Source organism: Camelina sativa, chromosome 17, assembly GCF_030686135.1.
Source record: "Camelina sativa cultivar CO46 ecotype springtype chromosome 17, ASM3068613v1".
Taxonomy (NCBI): Eukaryota; Viridiplantae; Streptophyta; class Magnoliopsida; order Brassicales; family Brassicaceae; genus Camelina; species Camelina sativa.
The window spans coordinates 16,585,297-16,611,656 of record NC_141896.1 but is presented as its reverse complement, the minus strand read 5'-3'; the positions used below and the strand labels follow the sequence as shown (position 1 = coordinate 16,611,656).

Below are 26,360 nucleotides of genomic sequence, written 5' to 3'. Positions count from 1 at the left end.
TAAATTTTTTCGATAACTAATTTATAAACAGTGATTTTCAAATATTTGTGTTTATTTTTTTAACGTTTAATTAATTATTAATTAAGGGCATATTTTATTTATTTTATCTAAATTTAATCTTTTAGTTATTAATTAATATTATATATAATAAATTAATTTATCATTTTTAAAAATCTTTTTAGAAAAATTTTGAATATCTAGTTTACACAATGTTTTTAAAAATAAAATTTTCAATTGAAATAATTTAATTATATTGTATTTAGTTTTAATTAATTTGTAATTGATAGTATTAAATCAAGTGCTAAGAAATTGATAGTGTTAAATCAAGTACTAAGAGATTGATAGTGTTACCTGAGAAACAGTAGGCGGTGGCGACTCATGATCAGAAGTGTTCTGCGAAATCAAAAACAAAATCAAAAACGCAAAATCAACATTGATAAAATTAAGGAGCATCAAATCTCAAAACAAGTTTTAGGTTCATCTAAAAGCAAATTCTATGTCTACTTTTTGAAATCGATAAGAACTCAAACATGAATTAAACAGCGATTAACAGCGAAATAAACAGCGATAAGAATTGTACTGAATTGATAGAACTTAAAAGAGACTCATCAAATCAAAAGTGCTAAGAGATCATAAGAGATCCTACTTGTACTGTATTTATACTTGCTTGCTTGCTATGTAATTTCCAAACTTTACCATATCTAAATGAATAGTAGTAATAAGGAGTTCGATAAGGAATCTGATAAATATAAATTTTTGGCGACAAAATATAATAAATACAAAGTTTAATGCGAATTCATTATTTGGTATTTAAAAAAAAAGAAAAAATATATAAAAAAGAAAGCCATTGCTAGGAAAGATTAACTTACGCTCTAATTTGGTTAAACAATCCAATTTAACAACTCTATACATTAAATATTACAACTTGGTTTAGGTACGTAATCATTATGGAAGATTCGAAATTTTAACATATATAATCACGGATATATATTAAATATATCTAAAAGAAAAAGGAAATTCTGACAAAAAAAAAGACATTACTAATTACTACTTTTTTTTTCTTCCATAAAAGACAATTTGAGAGATCTTATATTTTTAACTTTCAAAAGTACTAATTAAAACTAAAAACAATATAGATAGACTTACTTTGTGCATATGCTTAGCAATTAGCTAATTAATATATTTTAGATTATTATTAAAGAACAACAGATTTTCACATCATTTTACCCACCCAATATAGGATATATAATAAATGTTTTCCATCTATAAATACTACTATTTTTTTTAATCGTCTGTGATATATAAAGAAAAGTTGAAATACAATGTTTCAAATAGAGAAAGCAAACCAAAAACTAAGCAAAACGGGAAAACAACACCCGATATTAAGTATAGCTGTCACGTGCAATCTGCTCATGTAACCAAGCAGGACCTCCCATAGCCAAATACGAGTTCAACCTGCTGTCTCGTGTAACACTATTAGCAAGCGATCGCACCACTCCATTCGACTTAGGTGACGCAAGGTGTATTGATACATTCTGCAAATGCACCATAACTTGGCTTATCTTATGAAGCAGTGAACGATACTTAGGCCAAGCCTGCGGTTTTTCAAGCGCCTGAATTACTGCATCACAATCTGTCCAGATTTCAAACGAGAGGATTTGTAAGATCTGTAAACTCTCCAAACACCAAAGCAAACATTGTAGTTCTGCAGCAATTCTATTCACTGTCGGTAGAAACGCATGCCGGGAATGGAACAGAACATCACCTACATGATTCCTAAGAATCCAAGCTCCCCCGCATAGTGCTGACTACTAGCCCAAGATGCGTTAATATTACATTTCAGTATTCCAAACGCTGGTTTAGTCCACCTCTTCTGTGACATACCCCCTCGCATAATACCCACAACTGACCTTTGCTCTTGCTTCTGCAACTCATTCAGTTTTAACCATTCCTCAGCATCCGCCACCGCACCTGCAATTAACACATGATGGTCCTGCAGCTTGTTATTGAAAACCATCCCATTACGAGCCTTCCATATCTCCCATAAAATCCAAAGTATAGCAAGGCGTAGGGACGATGGTAGATCAGTATTAGTAATAAGCCTCAAACAATGACCAATGTTCTCCGAGACCGAAGTAGAGAAACCTTGGACAGGCAAAGGTAGAGCAGTAGCTGACCAAACCGTTGACGCCACAGGACAAAGGAACAGAGCATGTGACACAGTTTCGTCGGCAGATCTGCACACCTGACATATCGGATTAACTTGTAGACCATGATTCCTCATGCAGTCAGCAACTGCTATAGCACCTGAGAGGACTCTCCATAGAAACATTCTTATTTTTGGAGCTGTCTCAACTGTCCAAACCTTTTGTTTTAGTTCATTCAACACTCGTGAGCCCTCTGATTCGCCACCCGGGACCTCCATAGCTTTAGAGCTCAACCAGTAACCACTCTTTACTGAGTAGTGTCCATTATTCGTATACACCCATACCAACCTATCTTGAAGCCGCGTATCCGGGGGAAATGATCTTATTTTGATAACATCACAGGGGGGAAAAAGTTCCTGAAGAGCCTGCAGATTCCAGTCCCCTTGATTAGTGATAAGTTCAGACACTCGGAGATTCAAATTTATCATCTGCTCCTTATTACATGGTCTCCGTGGAAGCTCATCAAAAACCCACTTATCCAGCCAAACGTTGGTATCCAAACCATCACCTATGGACTTCATGAGGCCCTTTTCCAACAACTCTCTCCCAAATAATATACTTCTCCAAGCATAAGACGGTCGCGGACCAAGATTAGCCTCCATAAACGATGTCGAGGGAAAATATCTTGCTTTATACACTCGTGCCAGTAACGAAGATGGTGCATCCAGGAGGCGCCAAGCTTGCTTCGCAAGAAGAGCTTGATTAAAACGGCCTATATCCCTGAATCCTAAGCCACCCTGATCCTTTGACTTACATATTTTCTCCCAAGAAACCCAATGCATCTTCTGCTTCTCCTCCACTGCATTCCACCAAAAGTTAGCCATCGCACTCGTTATCTTCTTACATTGGTGTTTCGATAGCCTAAAGCAGGACATCACATACACCGGAAGAGCAAGCGCCACTGCTTTAAGCAAAACTTCTTTTCCCCCCAAGGACAATGTTTTCTCGAACCAACCGCGTAATCGAGATGTTAATCTATCTGTTATATACGCTAACATGTCCTTCTTGGAGCCACTAAAGCATTCAGGGAGGCCTAAGTACTTACCAGCCCCTCCCTCTTGTTCAATACCCGTAAACAAACCGATAACCCTCCTCATGTACGGATCTAACTTCTTTCCAAAGGTTATCGATGATTTTTGGAGATTTATCTCTTGACCAGACGCATCTCCATACAACCTTAAACACTGTAACAGGTTTGAGCATTCCAAAAGACTAGCACGACACAGAAATAGGCTGTCATCAGCAAAAAGGAGGTGCTGGATCGAAGGACATTTCTATAAATACTACTTACAAAACAAATATTTTTTTTTTTCACAAACCCTTTAAGCCGTCTATGGCTTCCTCAACAACAAAACACTACACTTTCATACTTCTCTTATTCCTACAAAAAATCTTCATCTTTTAGGAAATCATTCATCCATCGATGGGATTTTGCCGTTCGCACTTAAACATGTATCGATCTTTAACACATTGACCACGCGTGCAACATTGGTCGCACATTGCATGAATAAAAAGCTAGATCTGGGGATAAGAAAGCTTCCAAGTGGAGCTAATTTTAATTTCAGGTTTTATGTCAATTTTCGTAAAACGACAATATATAATTGCAGTTTTGAATGGCCCGGGCGTAGAGTGAAATTTGATATTTTTAGGGTAGATAGAGACGACAATGTAAGAAGTCCATATGGAGTCTGTAGCAAATGTATTTGGTACATTTATGAACCAGCCCCTTGTCGTGGAAAACGTGACGGAGGGCATTCTATATGCTTTTTATGGGATCGATAGATATGGAGACTCTTCCTTTATGAGATTATAATTGTCTTACAGTATTTATTGTGAATTTTATTTTCGTTTGCGTGACTTATAATAACAGTAAAAAGATAAGCATATTAAGTGTGGTTCATACTGTTATTACATTACTAAATCTTGTGATTTAAGATAAATTTCTTGAATACCCATAACATTTTGAATCTTTTAGTTATTACATGCTACAATATTGGATAAGTGTCCTCTAAAAAATAAAAACCATAAGGTCCATAACCATAATAACTGTATTACATATATTAGTAATTTCACTCAATTCATCATAGATTCTGTCTAACCCACTTCAAGTCCAAGAAGAAAACGTTGCACAAATATTCCAAAAAATATACTCTAAAAAAGTGGTGTAAAATCCGGAGGTGATCGAGGAAAAGGAAACAAATAGTCAAATAGGTAAAATGCGAAAATTAAAAGCTTTAAAAGACAAAAAAAAATAAAAAATAAAATAAATAGAGGAAAGGTCAAGAGAGCATATATTCCCTTCTGCAACGCAACCCCACTCATTTCCAGATATGGTGCGAGAATGACCAAGAGAGGAAAAAGCAATCTTTAACAACTATACATGTGATTAGTCTAATAATCTTCCTTTCTTATCTTTATTTCGGATCATTCTTGATTGTTACTACTAGACATGGATATATAATGATGATTGATAAAAAGAACTAGGAGGCAAAGGACTCTAAGCGGAGGTTGAGATGGAGCTGTGAGCTTCAAAACAAATTCATCGATGCTGTTAATCAACTTGGCGGACCAGGAAGTTCTGTTTACATCTTCTTTAATTTGTCCTTTTGAAATTTCTGAATCAATGAAACAAGTGTTTTGTGGTTTGGTATTATGTTCATTTCTTGATTGGTTTTTCATCTTATTTTATTTCTTTGTTACGTGTGATTTCAGAAGCAACGCGTAAGAGTTTGATAAGGACTATGGAGATTCCTGAGCTTACTTTGTACCATCTCATTAGCCACTTTACATGTAAGCCTTTGACAAGAACTTTTAGATTTTTTTATTTATTTACTCAGATTACTTGTAATCTACAAACTCTCTCACTCTTGTTCAATTGCTCTTCTCTCTTCAGAAATATCGGCTGGTAAAAAGCAAGAGATTTGTTGGTAACAAGCAAGAAGATGGTTAGAAATTATTTTTCTATGATGATATTTGTTAATCTGTAGAATTATTAATAAACTACAAAAAAGTGAATATTGTGACAATAACAATTGTAACCATTTGTTCGGTTGTTGGTTACGTACATACGTACTTAGTTTGAGGTTTGATCTGACCTAGTGGGTTTAGATCTTATCCAACCCTTGGTTGTTGGTTATGTACTTATGTTAGTATCTTGTGCTGCAGAAACTCTAAAAGAAACTCAGAATCCTATAGATCAAGAAGAGATTATTATTGTAAACGAGAAAAGAGATGATCAACCTAACGAGTAATAATCATTAAAGGAGAAAACATTACTCTGTTTTCATATCTAGATCCACCTTTCTTGAACTCATTATAATTGTTTTCACAAATCAGAAACTTGCAAATCAAGGAGACGGTGCATAGGCAGTTGCAAGTGAGGATAGAGGCACAGGGGAAATACTTAAAGTCAGTGTTATTCAAAGCTCAAGAAAGTCTCTCCGGTTGTTCATCTTTGAATGTCGACGTAAACTTTGCAAGCTACGATTCCTATAGAGAAGCATCATTGGCGAACAGATGCTGCCTCAGCTCTTCTTTTTTTCGGAGCTAACGCAAGCAAATGAAGAAGAGGTTGAGGAAGAGGAAGGTGTCTTGGATCCCAAGAAACAAGGAAACAGAGGAATTAGACAGACGAAAACTTCAGTTGATGATAGTTCGTTGACTTCACCGGAGAGCTCAGAAGCAGAAACTGATAGCGATTACGACAACGTTAGACCAAACGAGCTACAGTTAATGGAGTTAAAACCAGAGGAAATTATGAAGCAAAAGAAGAGAAGTTGGAACGACGCCGTTTGCATGGAGCAACCTATTCGCGAAGGGTGAAGAAGACTTGGGATAGTGTTTGAATAGTTTCATTGACGTGTAAAAGTAGAGAACCTCTAATTACATGGTCTCGTATAGAACCTTTATGTGGTTCTGTCGCCATCGCAAACAAGATTGATTCTCTAGATAAGATGGCGTCTCATGATTTTAAGATATTTGCAAGGAAGATCTGGAAATTATAAACCAGTAATTTACTAATTTACTAACTTTTCTTCCTCTCGATGTATTAAAAGTAATTTACTAATGCGACCTAAAATAATTTAAGTTGAAGTTGATGACACGAGGCCGTATGTGAAGAGTAAGCAATATTTTTTATTATCATTAATTAAATTCAGTTTGATTCGATCAATCTCAACCTAATTTTAAATATTGATTTTTCTCTCTTTTTTCTACACGGATTAAATCGTTTGATTAGAAATTTAGAATAATCGCTATCTTAATACTATTAAAAGAGAAGTACAAAATTGAATATATCCAAAATGTTGGTTTTATTTACTTCAATTGCCACTTAATTATGCTTAATAGAGATGATTAATTGAAATTGACAAGGGTATAATTGAGTTATCAAAAATTCATTAAAAGATCAATACTCGATTCTAAGATCCGCGTGTTTAGCATGGATGTTTAATTGGATCCTTAATTGTGAAAACCAAACTATTATTATTTTGGTTAGGTATCTATTTGTTCGGCTAACTTTTATTTTACCCCAACACAAAATATAATATATTTTATATTTAATCTTATTAATTATCATATAAGTTATATGGTCATAACGTGTAATCGATGTAGGACAATTGTTATTGGCTGTAGCTATATCATATTTAATTGTTTTATTTTTTAAAAATTCTTCATTAAAACATAAACAGTAGCTTTAAAATTAGACTTACAAGTATTATGATAAACAAATTAAATTACAAGTATTATTGTTAAATGACAAGTATTATGATTCAATTTTAAACTAAAAAAATATTATAAGTGTTGAAATAAAGTAAAAAATCATATAACCAAAAATTGTAAACGAATCATGTATTTTTTTTTTTTAAAAGATGTTGTTTATTTTAAATCTAGATCTTATGTTGAACCGAATTTAGAACAAAAGATTTGCACAGAAAAATAGAACAAAATATCTGTTTTTTTTTTAAATGGGTCATGTAATTTGTGCTTTTTTTTTTTGCAAAAAGCATTGGATTTTTAGATAATTAATAAATTTAATTGGTTATCACTTATTACTTGAAAATATAGTATTCTTACTTTTTCAATTATAATAGTTTTTACAATTAAGAGCGTAAATGACATCAAATATATTAAAAACATAACATATGCTCATCTTTTAATTCTAAGAATATAGTATGTATTGAAATAATAAATTATGTTTTAAACTGAAAAGTGGTATACCACGTTGTATCGCATCTTAATCACCTATTAATTAAACCAAAGTATGTTGGGTGGATGCAACTATGAGTCTAAATATTTCAATAAAAACAAATATTTTGATTTTCCACTGGTCAAAAACACATACTAATTGTAGGATGATTTTTCTACGGGCTAACAATTTTTAAACCTATTGAGGGATGGGTCAGTAGCATGATGGATTTGAACTTTAAACTATTAAACCAACGCTAAACTATTAACTTATTTCAAATATCGTATATTTATAAACATATGTTAGAATTAATTAAGTTACAAATTATTATGTGCAAAATATACCAACACATCAAAAAAAAATATTATATTACTTCAGCTGATATTTAAAAGTTTAAAAATAAAAAAAATAAGAAAATATATTGAAAACACAAAATAAAATTTCCCGCGGTGTACTGCGGGTTCAAACCTAGTTGATGATTAAAATTACACGGATTAAAGTAGGTTTTTGACTCGATCCTACTTTTCTTGTCTGTTTAATTTGTTCAGACTTTTTAATTATAGCTATCAGCCCCATTGTGATGGCAACAATCTCAGCCTGGATTTATTTAAAATCCTTAAGGGTAAGAAAAATTCCATTTCATATTCCATATTTCAACTCAAATATACTTAAAATTTCATGCATGTGAGATTGGATTAAAAATGTGACACACATGTTGGGTGGGACAAGCTCAAGGATAAAGATAGTAAATAACTGACTAGTTTACCACATCAATATACTACAAAGTAAAATACAAAACTAATGGTTAAAGTCATGTCTAGATCAACAGAGATAAGATGAACTATAAAAAAACACTCAGAGATGAAATCAATCAAACTAAAACGCAAAATCAAACCTAGATAAACATAGATAAGATGACCTTTAAGATGAAATCTCAAAACGAAGCTCAGAGGTTAAATCATAAACCTAAAACGCAAAATCTATGCCTAGATCGACAAAGATATAAGATGACGAAGATACTAACCTCGTTATGAAGCATCTTTTCATAAATAGAAACAATGAAAGTGTAAGCGATGAAAGTTTTGAATTTTAAAATAGAGTAATTAGAGTGAGGCTGATGATAAACCATTATTACCTTATTTATTATTTATAAGGTTTGACATGAGTAGTAGCTGATGGATTTTAAGAAGCTTTGAATTTTGAATCTATTATAAACCAATTTATATATTTGAAATGAGAACCAATTTGAAATGAGAATCTATTACAACCAAAACATAACAATCGGTTTATTATGGTTCTCATTTCAAATTTATTAACTATTTTTTAGTATTTGTGGTTCATTTTTAGTGATAGTATTTGTGATTCATTTTTTTAGTGATGGTCTAGTTTGCTTTATTGAAAATAAGTATTTTACAATATTTCATCAATATGAGTGAGTCCAACATTTTCTTTTAATGTAATCTATACTTTTAAAAAAAATATTGTTACTTATGAATACTTTTTCTAGCTCCGCCAATAGATATGCTGTTTGTACATAATATACACCTAAACTCATATCATGATTGTTTTGCATCGATCAAATGAATCTATGTTTAATCAAAATATTGTAATAGTGATGGATGGACGCCTAGAAAATTGTTTTGATTTAATATATTTATGGTATGTATCAGTTTTATATTTAGTCAAAAATATATTAATTCAAAATTATTTAGATTTTTATCAACAGTATGAACATTTGATTTGTATATTCTATATGAAATTATGAATACTCGATAATGAAAGTCTGATACATATATATACATCCCGTACTAATCATAAAATTTGGCTGATAAAAATTTTAAATAAATAAAAAGTTCTTTTCACATATATAAACAAAACGAAGATCTATTATGGCAGTTTCCTTCAGTAATTTAGCTAATCCTACTATATTAATTGAGAATTACATTTATAAAAACAACATTAAAAGTGTAAAAAATTACATTGGAATGCCACTAGAAATAGTAAAAAAAATAGTTAGAATCTTTAAGGATAATTAAAATAATTTAACTAAGATAAAAAATTAGTGTTTTAAAAATAGATATTTAGAAATATCTATTCAGTTAAACAGCTAAGATTTCTACAGATTTTATACAGATTTTTTCGGTAATAATTTCTGCAGCAATAATCTGATTGTAAGTATGCTGTATGAATTGCTAATAATAAATAACAAAATAAAAAAAAATATATTTCAAATTTAATTCAAATAAAATGTTAGCCCACGGTTTAACATAGGTTAATACCTAGTATATAGCTATTTGTAAAACGTTAAGATAATAATCGCCATATACATACTGTATTTGATATCTTTTTTCTAATATCGACATAAAAAGATTGGAAATTATTCTTTGTACATTTTTATGTCCTGTTTACGAATGATAACCAAAAAATGGTTTAAATCGCAAATGCAATAGCAGCATCAGTTCAAACTTTTAATTAATTATTGCAAGATGTTTAACCTAGGTTCTAGTATATATCTACCTGTTACTCTGTTAGTAAGAACTAATTAGTGAGTATGATGCTTGTATTTTAATTTTTTAAAAAGCTCTGTTTTAGCCGTGTAAAAACGTTTATTTCTTTTTGAATATAATTTAATATTTATAAGAAAAAACTAATTAGTGAAACAATGAATTAAACCAGATAGTATTATTAAAACAATGTAGTAACAAGGGAAGCGAGTTTGGTCAAAAATAAAAATTTCGAAGGTGAGGGACATGATAGGATGCTTGGGCTTGAAGACTTTGAAGTTTTGAGTTTGACTAATAATATTTTCACATTTATTATATATGTACTGTGAACCACATAAAACCAGAAGATAGACAAAATGGGTATATAAACCGAGGAAACTTGCCAGACGACAAAAAAAAAAAAAAAAAAAAACCGAGGAAACTTGCCTTTTTGGAATTTCATTGGGTTTGACGTATCCCCCTAGCTATTATTAAGCTATGCCTTTAGACTTTTTGCCTATAGTGCGATCTGGTTTTGAAGTCGGTACCAAAATTAAACTGGACCATGGCATTCTTTTTTTAGAATAATATATGGCTCAAAAAATGGATTTTGGAGAATTAAAAGCTAAAAACTGATAAAAACGAATGCCTTGCAACAGAAAACCAAAAGATTTCTTGAAAATCCATCAACTTTCTAATACATGAATTCAAGAAAACAAACACAACGGAGAAAGTTATACGAAAAGAAACCAAAAATATCTCCTAATTTTCATGGGAAAAGAAAAAAAAAACGATCATCAAGACATCAACTTTTCCCCCAAAAAAAAAAAAAGTACAACAAGTGTTTACAAAAAAGCTTATGTAACCCTAATTCTCGGACTCAACTGTGCCACTAGATCCAATAGTATTACCATCACCATCACTGCTTCCATCGTCTGGACCAGAAGAATCTCTAACTCTCCGACCATCGTTGAAACTAAACCTAACCCAAATCTCTCCCCCGTCGTTTCTTTTCTTCCCAACCTCATCTCCATCAACAGGCATCTCGTACCTACAAACAGGACACGATCCATGAATCCCTAACCATTTCTCTACACATCCACCATGAAACCTATGCTTACACGGCATCTCCTTCACCGTCTCCTCGGACTTCCACTCCTCCAAACAGATCACACACTCTCCTTCACTGCCGTCCATCTCTACAACCGGCATCGCATCGATGGAAGCTTTGGACGCTGGAGGACGACCTTCCTCACGTGACTCCAGTAAGTCACGAAGCAGAGGATTCAATCCTGACGAGCCTTCTAGCACGATCATTCCTTGCGCAAAAGGGTTGACTAAAATGATTCTCTCACGCGACGAAGCAACATCATTATCATCATCATCGCCAGTTGATGTTTCTCGATCAGAAAAGCCTAAGAGAAAAGGCAAGAAGAGATATAAATCTCTGTTCCTTAAAAACCTTCCGGAAACAGAGGATGTCTCTGTTCCAACCTCAGCTTCTGGTTCTGTCGCCATCGCAAACAAGATTGGTTTTCTGAGTATGAAAATGGCCTCTCAAGATTTTAAGAGAGTTGCAAGTAAACGTTGTGGAAAGATCTAGAAATTGTTAACGTGTAATGACTTTTTTTTTTTCCTATAGAAGTATTAAAAGTAATTTACTAATGGGACCTAAAATAATTTAAGTCGAAGACAATGATTGATCTTATCGATATGTTTATCCATTAGCAGACCTATGTCACATTTTTTATCTGACTCAAACATGATAATTTCTCTATATTCTCCTTACACCTTGAGCGTAAACTTAAAGACAGCAAAGGGTGTTTCTGGAATTTTGGGATCAACAACAGTCGAGGCTGTCATGTGTCACTCCCTTGTGATTACACGAGGCCGTATGTGAAGAGTAAGCAGCAACAATAGATTCATATGAAATTGTGAAAGCATTTAAATATGCTCTTATGATATCTACTCCCATCGAATTAAACAATATCAGTTAGTAAATTTCAGTACCAGTACATCTTAGTGAAACAAGTAATATACACTCCTAATCTAAAACTGCAAATCTAGTCCACTTGAACAACAAACAAAAGGAGATCAAATATTTTTGTGACTAAAGAATCAACATATTAAAGGAACTCTTTTCTCTTATGTACCTGTGGACGCACACGTCAAACCAAAAAAGTAGGGTTGAAGAATGTACTTTTTGTTTACGTTTTGAGTTTTACCATTCGCGGCAGCAAAAAGAGCGTTTGGTTTCTTGGTATTTACGCCAGAGGCAAGTCATTTCGGCGGGGCTTTGGTAATGAGCAACCACATAGCCGTCCTTGCATCCATCACTAATGATCCTTCCATCGTTTTCGTAATGAGGCTCGAGACCATGTTTCGTCAGCTCAGCTATCCATATCCCCATTGCCACATCTTCTAGCTTAAACATCTATATCCAAAATTTCAAGATTTCATATTCCATTTCTATGTGAATCCGGAAATGTGATTTAATGGAGTTAACATAGATTAGTAGTACCTTTAGGTTTCCACCTTTGAAAAGCTTGCCAACCGATTCTGCTATGTCCCGGGATACAACGTAGCCTGGACCGTGTGCCCATGGTGGATATTTCTCTTCTGGCCATTCCTGTTTTTTTTGTGTGTAAAACTTCGTTAAACGAATCAGAAATCAGTCTATTTGCTTACATGGCTATGTCAGGATTGTGTTGTACCTCATAACTGATGTACCATTTGCTATCGGGGTTTCGAATAGGTTGAGAGTCAGAATTGATCAGTCCATATATCAACCCCCGAGTGTTGTTGGTCATTGATAAAGAAAGTAGTACTTCATCTACACGAACAAAGGCGTCATCATCCGTTTTCATGATGAACTTGGCTGAGTCAACCTCTGTCTGTTTAAAATATGTAGTTAGTGAGGCAAAACGGTAAAGACTACTAAACTGTGTCTAGGAAGAGATATGACAAAGACATATTACCCCGAAGATGCAGATGGCTAGTGTTTTCCAACTGATGAGACTGTAATAATCAACAAAAGGCATTAGCTGAACATCACCGTAAGTCCGAGCCTCATTCCAAAGTTCCAGGTTGACAAGAGGACTTTTGTGCTTCATTATCAACAACAAAGAATATTAAGATTAAGAATTAAGCAAATCCAACATACACCAGATATTTTTCAGACAGGGAGAAAACTTACAAGGCCAACAAAAAAGCGAACTGCAACTCTTCCAGATCTTACATCATCATATTGCATCCATGTTCTTCTTACAGCCATACGTCTTTTAAAATTGTTTGCAGTGGAGAAGACACCAATAACGAGATCAAGTGGCCTTAATGGTGAAAGGGGAGGTGCTTTTAGTGCCTCTAGATCAACAACGTGCTCTGATTCTTCCGATGTGGGCAAACCGCTGGCAAGAATGGATATTAACCTAAAGTCACCTGTAATCCGTACTTCACTAACCAGCCATGGCTCCAGTGTCTGAACAAACGATGAAGAACCCAAATAAGAATCTAAGCATTTGAGTGAAAAGATTGCTAAAAGCAGTGATATAGAAGAAGAAGAGTGATGATATTACATCGCGGAAAGCAAATGAGGTTACATGTTTCCCATCAACTGTCATCTGCATTCCTTCTGTTCCCACCCTAAGTGTAGCAACGGATAAGAAACCTTGCTTGAAAGGAAAGTATCTTTCATGTTTAGATGCTTCCCTGGCTACGGGAATGCCCCTTGAAGTGTTGGACTGAAAGCTAGTTGAAGAAGTTCGGTTCATCTCTCTACCAACCATCTTGTTGCATTCATCCAAGTCATCCACTGTGTATTATAAGGATATCAACAGGCTTATTCATAGAAGATGAAGTGACAACATTTATGTAAGCCGGTGAAACTATACTTGCATTCACCTTTCTTATTCATATCAGGATCAAAGTTTGGACAGCGTTCCTCAGCTCCCCAATCATGAGATGCCGTCCAGCTGTTTTGAACAATTACAGGGTCTTCAGTAGACTTGTCACCAAGAAGCCTAACATTATAATGTACAATAATAGGCGGATCAGGCTCCCCTGGAAGGGGTTGTCCCGTTAAATCAATCCGGAAGCTCCCAACAAGACCATCGGGGATGCCAATAACTGTGATGGAGGAACCCTGAGTCAGACCACAAGGAATTTTCAACTTCAGACTACTCCCATCAGCTTCAGTAGCATTCATTTTGCTAAGAAACTGAGGACACAGCTCCTCTTTCCCTATCCTCGTTTGATTTTCACTTACATCAACTAGTTTCTTAGCTTCAACCGCTGACACAAGACTCTCCCAAACAATGCCAGCTTCCTTAATAGCATCAACTCCATTAACTAAACTCTGTGCATTATCAACCAAGCTTTCTAAACGGTTCCAAGTAAGCAAAGGCTCTCTCTCTTCTCTAGACACATTCTGCTCAACAAATAAACCCGAGACAACAGCGATATCGTCACCAGATATCGCTTCTTGAGTGTTCCTCGCTTCTTTCATGAAGTCAGGGAGTGTAATCCGGAGCCATTCCATAGGAAGAGTGGTGTTGGTAGTAACAACAAGAGAAGCAGCAGCAATATAAGGCTTCTCAACAGGAGTTTTCAAGTCGACATATCTATACACCGTCAAGAACATACACATTGATACAACAAGAAGCCCTCCATAAAATCTCTTCATTTCTTTTCAGCCAAAATCAAGTAAGCAGCAATAAGAAGAGATATAGAAACTCCAGGATTGTACTCACGTGGGCAAGATCATCAAGATTCAACAATGTACGTAATGTTTATATTCAATCAATCCCTGAAACACACAAAAAGATGGTTTTTTGATCATTGACAAATGACAATACATACAAAATTCTCGCAGGACAAGCCAATTCAATTTCAAAAATCATACTCAAATTAACTATAGAGTCATTCTAACAGATCCAGGATAATGCAGTTTTCACAAGATCCAACAACATCAAAGCTTTAACTATAAGAAGAAGAAAAAAAAAATCAGATTTTTCAGGGAGCCTGGGAAAATTGAAACTCAAGAGAATCACAAAAGACTTAAGTCTTGGCAACTTCGAAATCACTAGATACGATCAAATCAGTAATACCCAGAACCACAAGTTTCACACTTGCATAGAAGAACTTACTAAATCAACTACAAAGATGACAAAACTCACAAATGCATAAAAAAAAGAAAGTCGAAATCTGCTTACAGAACCAAACGGGAAGCAATGTCCGTTCCGGAATAAGAATCCGGTACACCGGAAATATTTGCTGAGTAAAGTGGGATTCAGATCTCTGACGGTTAACTAGTTTGCTCTGTGTATCGTATTATCTAAGCACATTCCACCAGCAGTGAAAGCGATGGTGTTTGTTGGTTTTTTTTTTTTTTTTTTTCTTCATAGTTCTTTTATTGAATTATTACATTCTTCTATATATACAGTTTATTTTTAATTTAAAAACGGTGAAAAGAAAAAATGTAGAAGAAGATACCTGTAATTTGGTATCTTAAACAGTTAAACCAATTAATATCTTGAAAAAAAAAAAAAAAAAAAGAACTTTTAGACTATTTTCTTAAATATATATATAAGGTACTATATTAAGAAAATAAACAAATACTATGTATTATCCCGCAGACTTTTTTTTAATGAAAATTTGTAATAATTTATTTTGTTATTATGTTATTTATAATAATTTGTGATTAAAAATTTATTGTTTATATTATAATTTTTGTATTTTAAAAATATTTATTGAAAATCTGCCCATAAAATATTTGTAAAAAAAAAATTTATCTGTTAGTTTTTTAAGTACAAATTAGTTTTGATTCTAATAGATTTTTGAAAAATAAATGTTTTCCCTATTTTCGTTTTTTTAATTAGAAATATTTATTTAATTAACTATTTAATCTTAATTAAGTTTTTCTAATGACAATTGAATGTAATTTTTTACACATTCTAAGATTACTTTTATATTTGTACTTCTCAATTAATATAGTAGGATATATATATATATCTTTTAACTTAATTTATAACTGTAGTAATCTTTTTTTTTTTTTAAGTAATATTACATATATATTTTAAGATTTTGTCGGTTTGCCTTGGACTTAACCAATTTTTTTTTTTTAAATAACTTTTATGTATTATAAAAAGTATTACTTTGACTAAACCTTTTTTTGGTTTAATAATATTGAGTCTATGACTACCAAACATAATATCAACGAGACTTTGAAGCTTGAATCTTCAAAGCGTAAATCAAGTTCCAAAGTCGTGATAGCGTAAGAGATTTGAGGGTGCTTTCATTTGTTACGCACCACCATACATACATACATACCAGTTAGGATTAACACCTCGATATATTTGCTCTTTTCTTTTCATGGCTGGATGAGATCAGAGGCAAAAAAGCAAAAAAAAAAACAACAAAATATGACTGTACTTTTCAAGTTAACTGACATTAAGACTCAAAGCAACATTCATGATGACTTTGTAAGCACACTATCTTAGTTTAAATTACTCACGATGGAAAAATAATGTACCAAGCGAAGTGACAACCAAATAATATATGTACATTTGATATAATTATTAACATATCAGAAATATAATTTGTATGTTTTTATAGAAATATTAAAATTTTCAATTTTTGTTGACCAAAGATTACCGTAGTTTTTGTTGGTTTTCTTCTACTTCGTTTTTCAACAAGAATTATCATTGTAGTCGTAGATGTAAACTTTTGCTCACTTTTTGTTGTCTGAAACAGTGTATTTATTGTATAATACGAAAGATAAATGCCAACATTATATATATATATATATATATATAAATCAATCAAACAGTTCTGCAGTTGTGGCTTAAGTGATGAAAAGACACATCAAATTTACCCCATGAAAAATGGTTCGACACATATTTGGTAGTTCACATTTAACCATTGTTGTATATTTCAAAATAATATTTGTCAAATGTTTAATAAGGGATATAAACACTCCCATGCCTTTAAAGCTCGGGAGTTAGGTTGTGCTTACTCGAGATTTAGGCTGTTCCCATGAAGACTGGTTCGACAAATGCTCTAGTAGATGAATTAAAATTCACCCATTTGTTCTAACTCCAGTTCCGCCTCTTATAATTTGTACATACAGCTTAATTAATGCGTCCTCACTCCTCAGTCAAGGCAATGGTTGTATTTGAAGGAAGGTTTTTGAACCGTACCTACCTCATAAGAAAAATTAACAATTATATGTAAGAATGGGGATCGATTGGTATTATTGACTATTAAAGTAACATTAACAGTTTTACTTTTACAAGTTGGGCAACTTTACTTTACTATAGTTATTTATTTATTTATTTTTATTTTGTGGCTAAAACTCTAGTTTCTTTTTATAAACATTTGTTTAAGGCTTACTTTTGTGTAAATTAAATTAGGGTTTTCTGTGTGTCACACAGCCAGCGACGAGAAAGAAGTTCGTTCCATTGGCGTTTAGGTACGTAGTTGTAAAATCCCACCAAATCTATGGGTTTCTTTAGTTGTTGGTCTTTTTTGTGGGATATTTTCCACAACGATAAGCATCTATCAACTGTTATAGAAACCGAAGGTTGTCAGAGAATCGGATCTAGGATCTGTGATTTGCCGGACGATTTGCTCTTGCGGATCTTGCACTACGTCCAGACAAAAGATGCAGTCGCCACTTCAATCTTGTCTAAACGATGGCGTTATGTCTGGACGATGCTGCCTAGGCTCGAGTTCAAAGACGATGGCAGCGAGAGCGTTGGGTGGTTTACTGAAAAGTCATTGCAACTCCATAAGGCACCGAAACTATATAGTTTGATTGTCGAAGTTGGTCCACATTGTCCTGTTGACGTTGATGTCGGAAAGTGGGTTGAGAACGCAGTTAATAGAGGTGTGGAAGTGTTAGATTTCAAGCTCCTATGGACCGCACAGCCCACAAGCTTTCCTAAGTGCCTTTACACATGCGACACGCTCGTTGAATTAGCTCTATCCAACGAGATTCTAGTGGATGTTTCCTCTCCGGCGTTCCTACCATCTCTCTTATATTTGAGTCTTCACGACGTGGTGTATAAAGACGACGAATCTCTTGTTAGGCTTTTATCAAGTTCCCCTGTTCTCAAGTGGCTGTCGGTGTATCGACATGAGGATGACACCTTGAAAGACTTTACAGTGAAAGTTTCTTCCTTAGAAACATTATTCTATAGGACTAATTGGCTGAGGAATGATTTTGACGTTGATGAGGTAGAGGAGGATCAAGCAGTGGATGATGATTGTCTCATTGGATCGTTGTTCATAGATTCCCTCGCATTAAAAAATTTGTACTTCGACGATGTTTGGGATATCTTGATAGATAATATGCCTTGCCTTGATGTGGCATCATTCAGCTATGTTCATAACCCCAGTGACAAGTTTCTGCAATCTCTTTCTTCTGTCATACATCTGGACTTACTTTTGACCAAAGCAATGGTAGCGATTATATATCCCCCGGCCTCTCATTTGTTCCATGTTGCTTCGTCAACTAATATTTTGTTTTTCTATCACAGGCTGCATGCTGTAGCGCCACCAAGTTCTCTCGGCTCACTGAGATTTACTTTTATCCAGATAACTCAGTAGATTGGTTGGAACCACTTATGTCTTTGCTTTAAAATTCTCCTAAACTAAAATCGCTTACTATCGAAACGGTAAGTACCCTGCTCCACGGAAGACAAGCCAATCTAGTTTACATGAACATAGAATTAAAGTATATGTATTGATATCAGTGCATCGAAGGTCTTCCACCATCCTGGAATCAGCCGAGTTCTATTCCCGAATGCTTGTCATCTCATCTAGAGATCTTTTTCTGGAGAGGCTATGGAGGAAGAGGAGATGAGAGACAACTAGTGACATACATTCTTGCTAACTCAAAGTGTCTAAACACAGTAGAGATCTCCTTCATAGCAACCTGTAATCCTGAAGATACACAAAAAGAATTGGAATCTATGCCTAGGATTTCAACATCATCTCGGCTTGTGTTCCCCACTTAAATGAAATGGAGGTTTAAGGGAATGACTTCTTCTGACGTACTAATCATCTATATATCAATAGTGTAGCATTGTTGCTCATGTGACAACTCACAGTTATTCTCATTGTTACTTTTTATTTATTTATTTACTATATATCCTCAAAATTCTCCTAAAACTAAAAAAAAAAAAAAAAAAAAAAAAGAAGAAGACTTTTTTATACGACTTGTTTAATTCATGGTGAATCGGTGATGGTAACACTACTGGATATGGTGGCACAAAGACCTGTTGTTGCTTAGTCCATAGTCCGAGACTAATTAAGGTTACAAAATGAGCGCTCATTGTTAACAAAAATGGGGCTTTTTTTTTTGTTCCTTTTTTATCTTGAAAACTTGGGTTTTCGTAAATAGTGTATAGACTTCGAGAGATACATATGTGATTTGTGTGTACATAGTCAAGTGACTCAAGTCTCACCCAGGGACGAGAAAGAAGTAAAGGAAATAATGTTTAGTGGGTGCTGGGAATTAAGAATAAATAGTCCCAACATCTGTGGGTTGCTTTTGGTGGTCCTTTTTGTGGGGTCATTAAGCATAGATGTGGGATTACAAGTATTTACACATGTGACACGCTCGTTGATTTAACTATATCCAACCAGATCATTGTGGATGTTTAATTTCTTCCCTTCTTGCTTACCATATCTCGTATATCTTAGTCTTCTCGACGTGATATAGAAAGACCAAGACTTTCTTGTTACGATTTTATCAAGCTGCCCTCTCTCGAGTGGCTGATGTTGCTTGACAAACTTTACCGTGGGAGTCTCTTTCAATAGCTAATTTAACTATCCAAGCTACCCTTTTATGCTTTACTTAATTATAATTAGGTTGTGAGTTCACCATTTCATTTTATTTGTTTGTGTTTGTGAAAAATCGAATAGAAACAAAATTTGTAAGTCAACGATGCAAATCAAGTGTACCATCCAATTATATATTATTTATTACAATTAAATGTTGTAAGAAACACAAAATAAAAACCAACAGATATAATGTTTTTCGCAAATAAATAAAAAGAATTATATTCAGCCGTAAATATTAGAACTTGGGAAACTGAACTCGAGAGTCACATCGACCATGTGGCATAACAGGACAGTTGATGAATTTGGAGGCCGAAGTATCAACGCATAGATAAACCTGATAGAGTTGGCTATTATGTGACGAGTCTTTATTACATTCTATGTCCGGAGCAAATCCAGTTGCTTCTTTGATTGCATTTTGAATATTTTTCATTTCGTAAAATTTATCATCCGGTTTAATCCCTACATCATGGCAAGTAAAGAAATATATAATAAGAAAAGAACATCCATTTGCACATAACTAACAATGGAGATAATTTCGAGGAGCAAAAGAAGTGAATGTTGTACCAGCATTGGTTAGGGCATGAAGGAGGTTAGCTTTTTGTTTGAGTTTGAGACCGGCTTCGAAGTAATCATGTTGGTCAAGCTCGGACTCTGCGCATGTGCCATGTTTCTCCCACTCGTGTGTCCAAAACTTCATACCATCATTGCTCGGACACGACAAAGTTGGCCATTCTCTTTGTAACTCGCTCATCAGATCAGACACCTTCATTAGTTTTCAATTCTTATTAATGATTTACAATTAAAAAAAATTGTAATTCTAATATACAAATCTATTTTGTGATATCCAGATAAGAAACTTACAATTAATGGTCCCAAAAATATATTTTTATTAAGTTATTTAGTTTGTATGAAATAAAACGTATTGTGTTTATAATAAGTTAGATACAAACCCGTAAATCATCAAATTGACTGTCAGGGTTACAGTTTTGAGGCCATCCACCGGTTTTGTAGTTAGGCCATAGACCGTGAATTCCAAAATCCGCAGCTGGTTTACCGGTTTTTGGATAGCAACAACTATGTCTTGAATCACAATACGCTCCAGGCCACTGCATTGCAATGCAGATACACATATAAACATCAAATTTATAAGTACTATGACGATTCTTGTAGATACGTACATGTATGAAGTATGAACTTTACCTGTAACACGAAGTAGAAGAAATCGAAATCCTGGGCGACACTTTGCACGTATAGTTGTTGTAACGCTAGAATACACATGAAGAATTTCATATCCTCAAGATATTTAAAAGTGGAAAAATCAAATCTTTTGTGGGAATCAAAGCTGTGGAAAACCAATAAGGATGGATGAGAGAAGAATTAAAAGTTTAGGTTTTGTTTTTATAAGTCATATAATTAACGTGACGTGTGTGTTTTCTTTTGGGTAGAGGGACGTGACGTGTGATTGGTATGTGAATGCTTAATTGTGTTAGGTTAGAATTTCGTGCAAGCAATTTTATTTCCAGCTCCAACGCTTTTAAAAGTAATATCGTAAGGCAAACTTTACATCAAGCTTCAACTATAAAATATTTTTTTTTATTTAAACGCATGTTTAAGCGCTTTGGAGGAACCTTACCCGTGTCAAATCCACTGCCGGTCAAGTTTTAAGATATAAGAGTTACAGAGTAGCGAATTGTATTGATTTTTTCTAAGAATCTAATAATTATCTATTTTTCTTAATAGCGATGGACGCCGTAATATATTTGTATCTGAATAGTTAAAAAATATATGAATACTTAGATTGAAAAAAAGCTAATCTTTCCAATATTTATCTTTTATTTCCAATTTTTTCTTAAAAATAAATTATAGTTTCTTTTTCGACTATAAGTTTTGGTATTCCATATACACTATTCACATAGAAATCATAAAGACCCTTGTGTCATAAGGTAAACCATTTCCCGGAAACGTCAAGGTCTTGATGCGACGCATTTTGGCTATTTGGCTTCCAATACTATTCCAGTGTGCAACTTTATATTCAATAGAACACGGTTTCCCATTTCCAACACAACCACACTAGAAACTAGTGGTGATCCTTACCATGTTTTTCTTTTGATAAGTGATCCTTACCATGTTATGGTACGTAAGGTGGATGCGAAATTTAAGAATGGTCCATTTGTTGGGTTAACCTTTGGAGAAGGTGGAAATTGTTTGTAGCTAACTTCATTTCAAAGAAAAAAAAAGTTTGTATCTACCGTACGTTAGATAAAGCATGAAGATTTGGTCAGGACGTACGTACGAAGATAGATTTAAGTCAAAGTTTGTGTGAACAAAACAAGAAGGATGCTACGTATCGATACGTTAATTTCTAGAGAATGGCTGATCAAAAAAGCAAAGACAAGGAATACCATCATGAACTTGATCAAGGGATAATGAAGATGATCCACTGACGTGTTTACAACAAGAGCCAAGAGGACATACTGTCGCTGGAGTTGTGAAGGAGATGCATTGTAAATATGGTGGGGGAGCGTTGGAGCAACAATTAATGCCTTTTAATCAGGAAAAGATATGCATAGAGGCGATTGAGTATGGCATCTCTCTATGTAGCCTCTTGGTAACAGCAACTGCAACAGAGGTTGATAAACTGGAGAAGAAAAAAGGTAAATGGGCACGAGAGAGTGATGAGCGAGAGCCATGTGCCATAGGGAATGTTCCTTGGGGAGGAAGCAACATGTATGCCTTGCTCTCATGTCTTCCACGTACATGCATAGAATCATGGCTTTGAGTGAGATACACGTATGATTATGTTCGCTTTGCCGTCACAATGTCACACAACAGCAAAGATAAAGAGGTCCATTCCAATGTCACTTAACAGCCTCCTTCAACAACGTTGTTCTCATTAGGCTACTTTGCGTTGTTTTATGGCTTGCTTTTATAAAGCTTTAGTGTTTCCTTTTTTCGTAGGAAACGAAATTGAATCGTTAATTTATAAAATAGGCTTTTTCAATTACAAGTTTTTATACAAACACAAGCAAACAACATGAATGTTTTTATACTTTTTAATTAATATATGAAACTCTCTGTTGGTAAACTCATAAGTCTATTACCAACGATTCAATGAGATCATCATCATTCTCTACCTTATCTTCCACTACCTCAACCTTGTGCCAATTGGCCATATAGAATAATGTTTCTATAAAATAGAAACATTATTTTTTCCTATATAGTAGAGATTGCTATTTTTTCCTCTATAAAATAGAGATTGCTATTTTTTCCTCTATTTATAGAGAAACCTTTGTAAAAAAAAAAATAGAGTTCCTCTATAAATAGAGGAAAAAATAGCAATCTCTATTTTAGAGGTGAGAATAGAGGACCATTGGAATAAAACTCATCTCTATTATAGAGTTCCTCTATTATAGAGGCAAAAATAGAGGACCATTGGAGATGCCCTAAGCAACAATAGGTCTTTGTGTCACCATATCCAGTAGTGTTACCATCACCGATTCACCATGAATTAAACAAGTCGTATAGAAAAGTCTTTTTATATAAAAAAAATCTTTTTAGTATAGAAGAATTTTGAGTGTATATAGCAAATAAATAAAAAAGAGAATAATAGCGAGTGTTTGATATTAAGTATATAGTAATTTATTTTTTTTCAAAAAGTTCCTTTTATATATGATAACAAACTACAGCATCATCCATCAATGGAGAAACCATTTTGGAGATTCAAAGTTATTACAACAAGCTTGATAGCTAAGTACATTAAGTTACAACATAAGCTTTAAAATTAGTTAGAAGATAGTGCAGTAGGCTCATCGGCATCACCTCTCATTAAGGCCTCTCATACAATGAAGATCATTGTGCCTAGACTTAATGTATACATCATGAGCAAGAGTAATGATCGAATCTCCTACACCATCTCCTGGTCTGCAAAAGGATTCCCACTAGGTCTTCATGAATTTCTTCCATGACCTTGATCCTTTACCAAAAAAACAATTCCAGGATACACCAACTAGTGCAACTAACATCCACATTCTTAACCTAACAAGTGGAGACTATTATTTAAGCATGCTAAAAACCATAAACCAAAAGGTAGAGTCTCAGAGAAAAATCAGATAATTCTCTGAGATTAGAGATTTCCTTTGAAACCTTCATGGAGGATCCTGATTAACCGGATAGAACCTCACTCATGGATCCTTTCTGCATTGGCGAGTGTTTCTTGCAGGCTCCATCAGTATATGTTTCCCTTTCTTGCGCTTAGAGCTCTCCCCAATTTCATACTTGTCTTTAGCTTTCCTTCCTGTAGTTCTTCTGAATTCAGGAGAGACTTTCAGAGATTCTGAACTCAAGGAAGGACCTCTTTGAAGATGATGAACAGCAAGGAATTCCTCCAAGTTAGGTGCAGGGTTAAAATGTCTCGGTGGTTGTGAGATAGGTGAGTAGGAGGATAACTAGGAGATTTGGTCAGATTGATTTTCTTCGTGAGCATAGTGATGATTGGAACCCTCACCTTCTTCCCTAACGGGAGCTATAGGATCTACAGGAACCTCTAAACAATCCTCATGATAGATCGGGGGAGCAAGATATGGGCAATGATTAGAGTCATGGTTGATACAACAACAATTGGTGCAGATCCTGATGAGTTTCTCATACTCAATACCAATCATTGCCCCTTCCCCTGATTCAAAACGGACTCTTCTAAAGAACCTAAGACGGTCTGTTATTCCAAGTCTGACTTTCATCCTGATAAAAGTTATCTGCGTGGATGTTTCCTCATTGAAATCCAGTTCAACAACCTCTCTAAGAGTATTGTTCGCAATGAACCGAACAGTTGATTCAAAAACATAAGGTAAAGGGATACCTCTTACTTGGACCCAGAGGTCAATAAAGGTGAGGAAGTCATCTTCCGGAAAGTCTTCCCATCTCTGCAGAGCAACAAACCAGTTATTAAACAACCAAGGACCCCTCCTGAGAACAGATTTTAAGTCAGACTCCGAACAGAACCAAAACTGAACATATCTATCATCCAACACCCGACCATGAACCCTCGCAGAAAGACCCTAAGAGTTGGGCAAAGCAAGGATCACACGCCTAAGCTCTTGCTCATCCGTATTCAGAGGACGCCCAATCAAACTCACCCTGTTTCTAGCTAAAACACCATCATAAGCTACGTGGGGAATAAACAGTTCCGGGTCATCTCGTCCCAGAACCATATATTGTAAATCATTCCAAAGTTCGTCAGTCATACGACAAGGTGTAACAGTGAAGGAGAGTTACAGAAGAAGAATAACGAGAGGAGGTAATATATAGTAATATTTAGGTAAAAAGAGAAAGTAAGAAATCTTAGATTTTATCTGATAAGATTAGAAAAGTCAATGAAGACAAAAGGGAGAGCAACCCAAAGAAAAATGATTATAACAATATAATCACCGCTCCGAAAACCAAAAAGTCTTCTCATTTTGTTTTTTCTGCGAAGTTTCAGGAACACCCAATGTAACTAATTAACAATGAACAACCAAAACCAAAATTTAGCTCTAGCGAGAAAACCAAACAAGGGTAAAAAACCACAACAACCTAGGCAAGGTAACAGAGGGAGAGAGCTAGTTAAAAGAAAAAGAAAGCAATCTCTGATCGTTCTCAAAGAGACCTTTTAACCAAAAGGAGAAACCACGAGCAACATAGGAGGACATTCTCATATCCAAAGTAACACTGGTAGCAATGAGAGATGCAGCAATGTTACACTTAGGAGGTTCATAAAGAAGAAACCAGTTCGGTTTTTCTCTACCGTAGAGAATAAGAGGCTCAATATAACTTACAATTGCTGGCCAGAGCGTAGGATTGTGCATAGCTTGTATAATTTCCAAAGTGGAAGCTCCAAAAGTCACATTTTCCAAATGCAAACTTGCCATACTTTCCAAGGCCCACTCCCAACTGTTAACTTTAGCTTGAAAGATAGAGTTAACAAATGCAAAAGATCTTCTACTGTGGAATATGACATTTCCAAAATGATCTCTCACCACCCAAGAAGTTCCGGACATAGAAGACCTTTTGGACCAAGAGAAGCCAATATTACATTTTACCTCACCAATTTAAAGGAGGAATCCACCTTTCATCTTGAGCACATTAATTTTTCTTGATTAGGGAGTCATGACTATGAACTGAATACCATTATGTCGTATCATTCCAAGCTTTTTGAACCAATTCAAGCGGAGACACATTGATACCCTCAAATAACAATTTATTTCTGTTTTTCCATAGATGCCACAAGATCCATGCAAAAGCAGACTTAAGCTCCTCAAAGGATGTCTCCCTATTTTCCAGACTGAAAAAATGATACATATTCGCAAATTCTGAGTTGCCAAAACCCAAAAACGGAGAGGGAATGTTAGACAGGGCCCAAACTTGTCAAGCAAAAGGACAAAGAAAAAGTATATGATTGATAGATTCAATCTCTGCTCCACATAACATGCAACCATCAAACACCTGTATTGCTCTTGTTCTCAGTCTTTCAGTAACTACAAGAGCTCCGTTAAGAGCTTTCCACAAAAAGATACAAATTTTTGGAGAGGTTGCCACATTCCAGCAAGCTAGTAGCACCGGATTTCTAGAAGGACGAGCTTCTGCAGATGCAAGAATTTCTTTTTT

The 26,360-nt window shown here is 34.5% G+C and overlaps 3 protein-coding genes and 4 pseudogenes across 5 annotated transcripts; 3 read left to right on the top strand and 4 right to left on the bottom strand.

The window, feature by feature from the left end:
* The first annotated feature begins 1,341 nt into the window (after positions 1–1,341).
* LOC109130187 (S-protein homolog 5-like) lies at positions 1,342–3,989 on the top strand (annotated as a pseudogene).
* An 841-nt stretch (positions 3,990–4,830) lies between these two features.
* LOC104759422 (myb family transcription factor PHL8-like) lies at positions 4,831–6,309 on the top strand (annotated as a pseudogene). Its single transcript, XR_015587479.1, has 4 exons — positions 4,831–4,854; positions 5,101–5,152; positions 5,373–5,454; positions 5,544–6,309. The product of XR_015587479.1 is annotated as a myb family transcription factor PHL8-like (transcript).
* A 4,216-nt stretch (positions 6,310–10,525) lies between these two features.
* LOC104756856 (E3 ubiquitin-protein ligase MPSR1) lies at positions 10,526–11,393 on the bottom strand. The gene has a single exon (XM_010479508.3). It carries the CDS (start codon positions 11,391–11,393, stop codon positions 10,743–10,745), a length of 651 nt encoding a protein of 216 aa, XP_010477810.2. The 3' UTR covers positions 10,526–10,742.
* A 414-nt stretch (positions 11,394–11,807) lies between these two features.
* LOC104756855 (beta-1,3-galactosyltransferase GALT1) lies at positions 11,808–15,283 on the bottom strand. The gene is made up of 8 exons (XM_010479507.3): positions 15,086–15,283; positions 13,776–14,679; positions 13,451–13,686; positions 13,072–13,353; positions 12,854–12,982; positions 12,590–12,769; positions 12,397–12,504; positions 11,808–12,309 (listed from the first exon to the last, which is right to left on the bottom strand). The coding sequence occupies exons 2-8, from the start codon at positions 14,554–14,556 to the stop codon at positions 12,097–12,099; spliced, it is 1,929 nt and encodes a 642-aa protein (XP_010477809.1). The 5' UTR covers positions 14,557–14,679; positions 15,086–15,283; the 3' UTR covers positions 11,808–12,096.
* Positions 15,284–17,372: 2,089 nt separating this feature from the next.
* LOC104743510 (putative F-box/FBD/LRR-repeat protein At1g22000 pseudogene) lies at positions 17,373–18,903 on the top strand (annotated as a pseudogene). The gene is made up of 3 exons (XR_015587516.1): positions 17,373–18,335; positions 18,413–18,550; positions 18,629–18,903. The product of XR_015587516.1 is annotated as a putative F-box/FBD/LRR-repeat protein At1g22000 pseudogene (transcript).
* Positions 18,904–19,825: 922 nt separating this feature from the next.
* LOC104741166 (ribonuclease 3) lies at positions 19,826–21,125 on the bottom strand. The gene is made up of 4 exons (XM_087496975.1): positions 20,922–21,125; positions 20,672–20,827; positions 20,286–20,484; positions 19,826–20,180 (listed from the first exon to the last, which is right to left on the bottom strand). Exons 1-4 carry the CDS (start codon positions 21,009–21,011, stop codon positions 19,957–19,959), a joined length of 669 nt encoding a protein of 222 aa, XP_087353101.1. The 5' UTR covers positions 21,012–21,125; the 3' UTR covers positions 19,826–19,956.
* A 2,777-nt stretch (positions 21,126–23,902) lies between these two features.
* On the bottom strand, positions 23,903–24,961 carry LOC104759420 (uncharacterized; annotated as a pseudogene).
* Between the last annotated feature and the right edge of the window lie 1,399 nt (positions 24,962–26,360).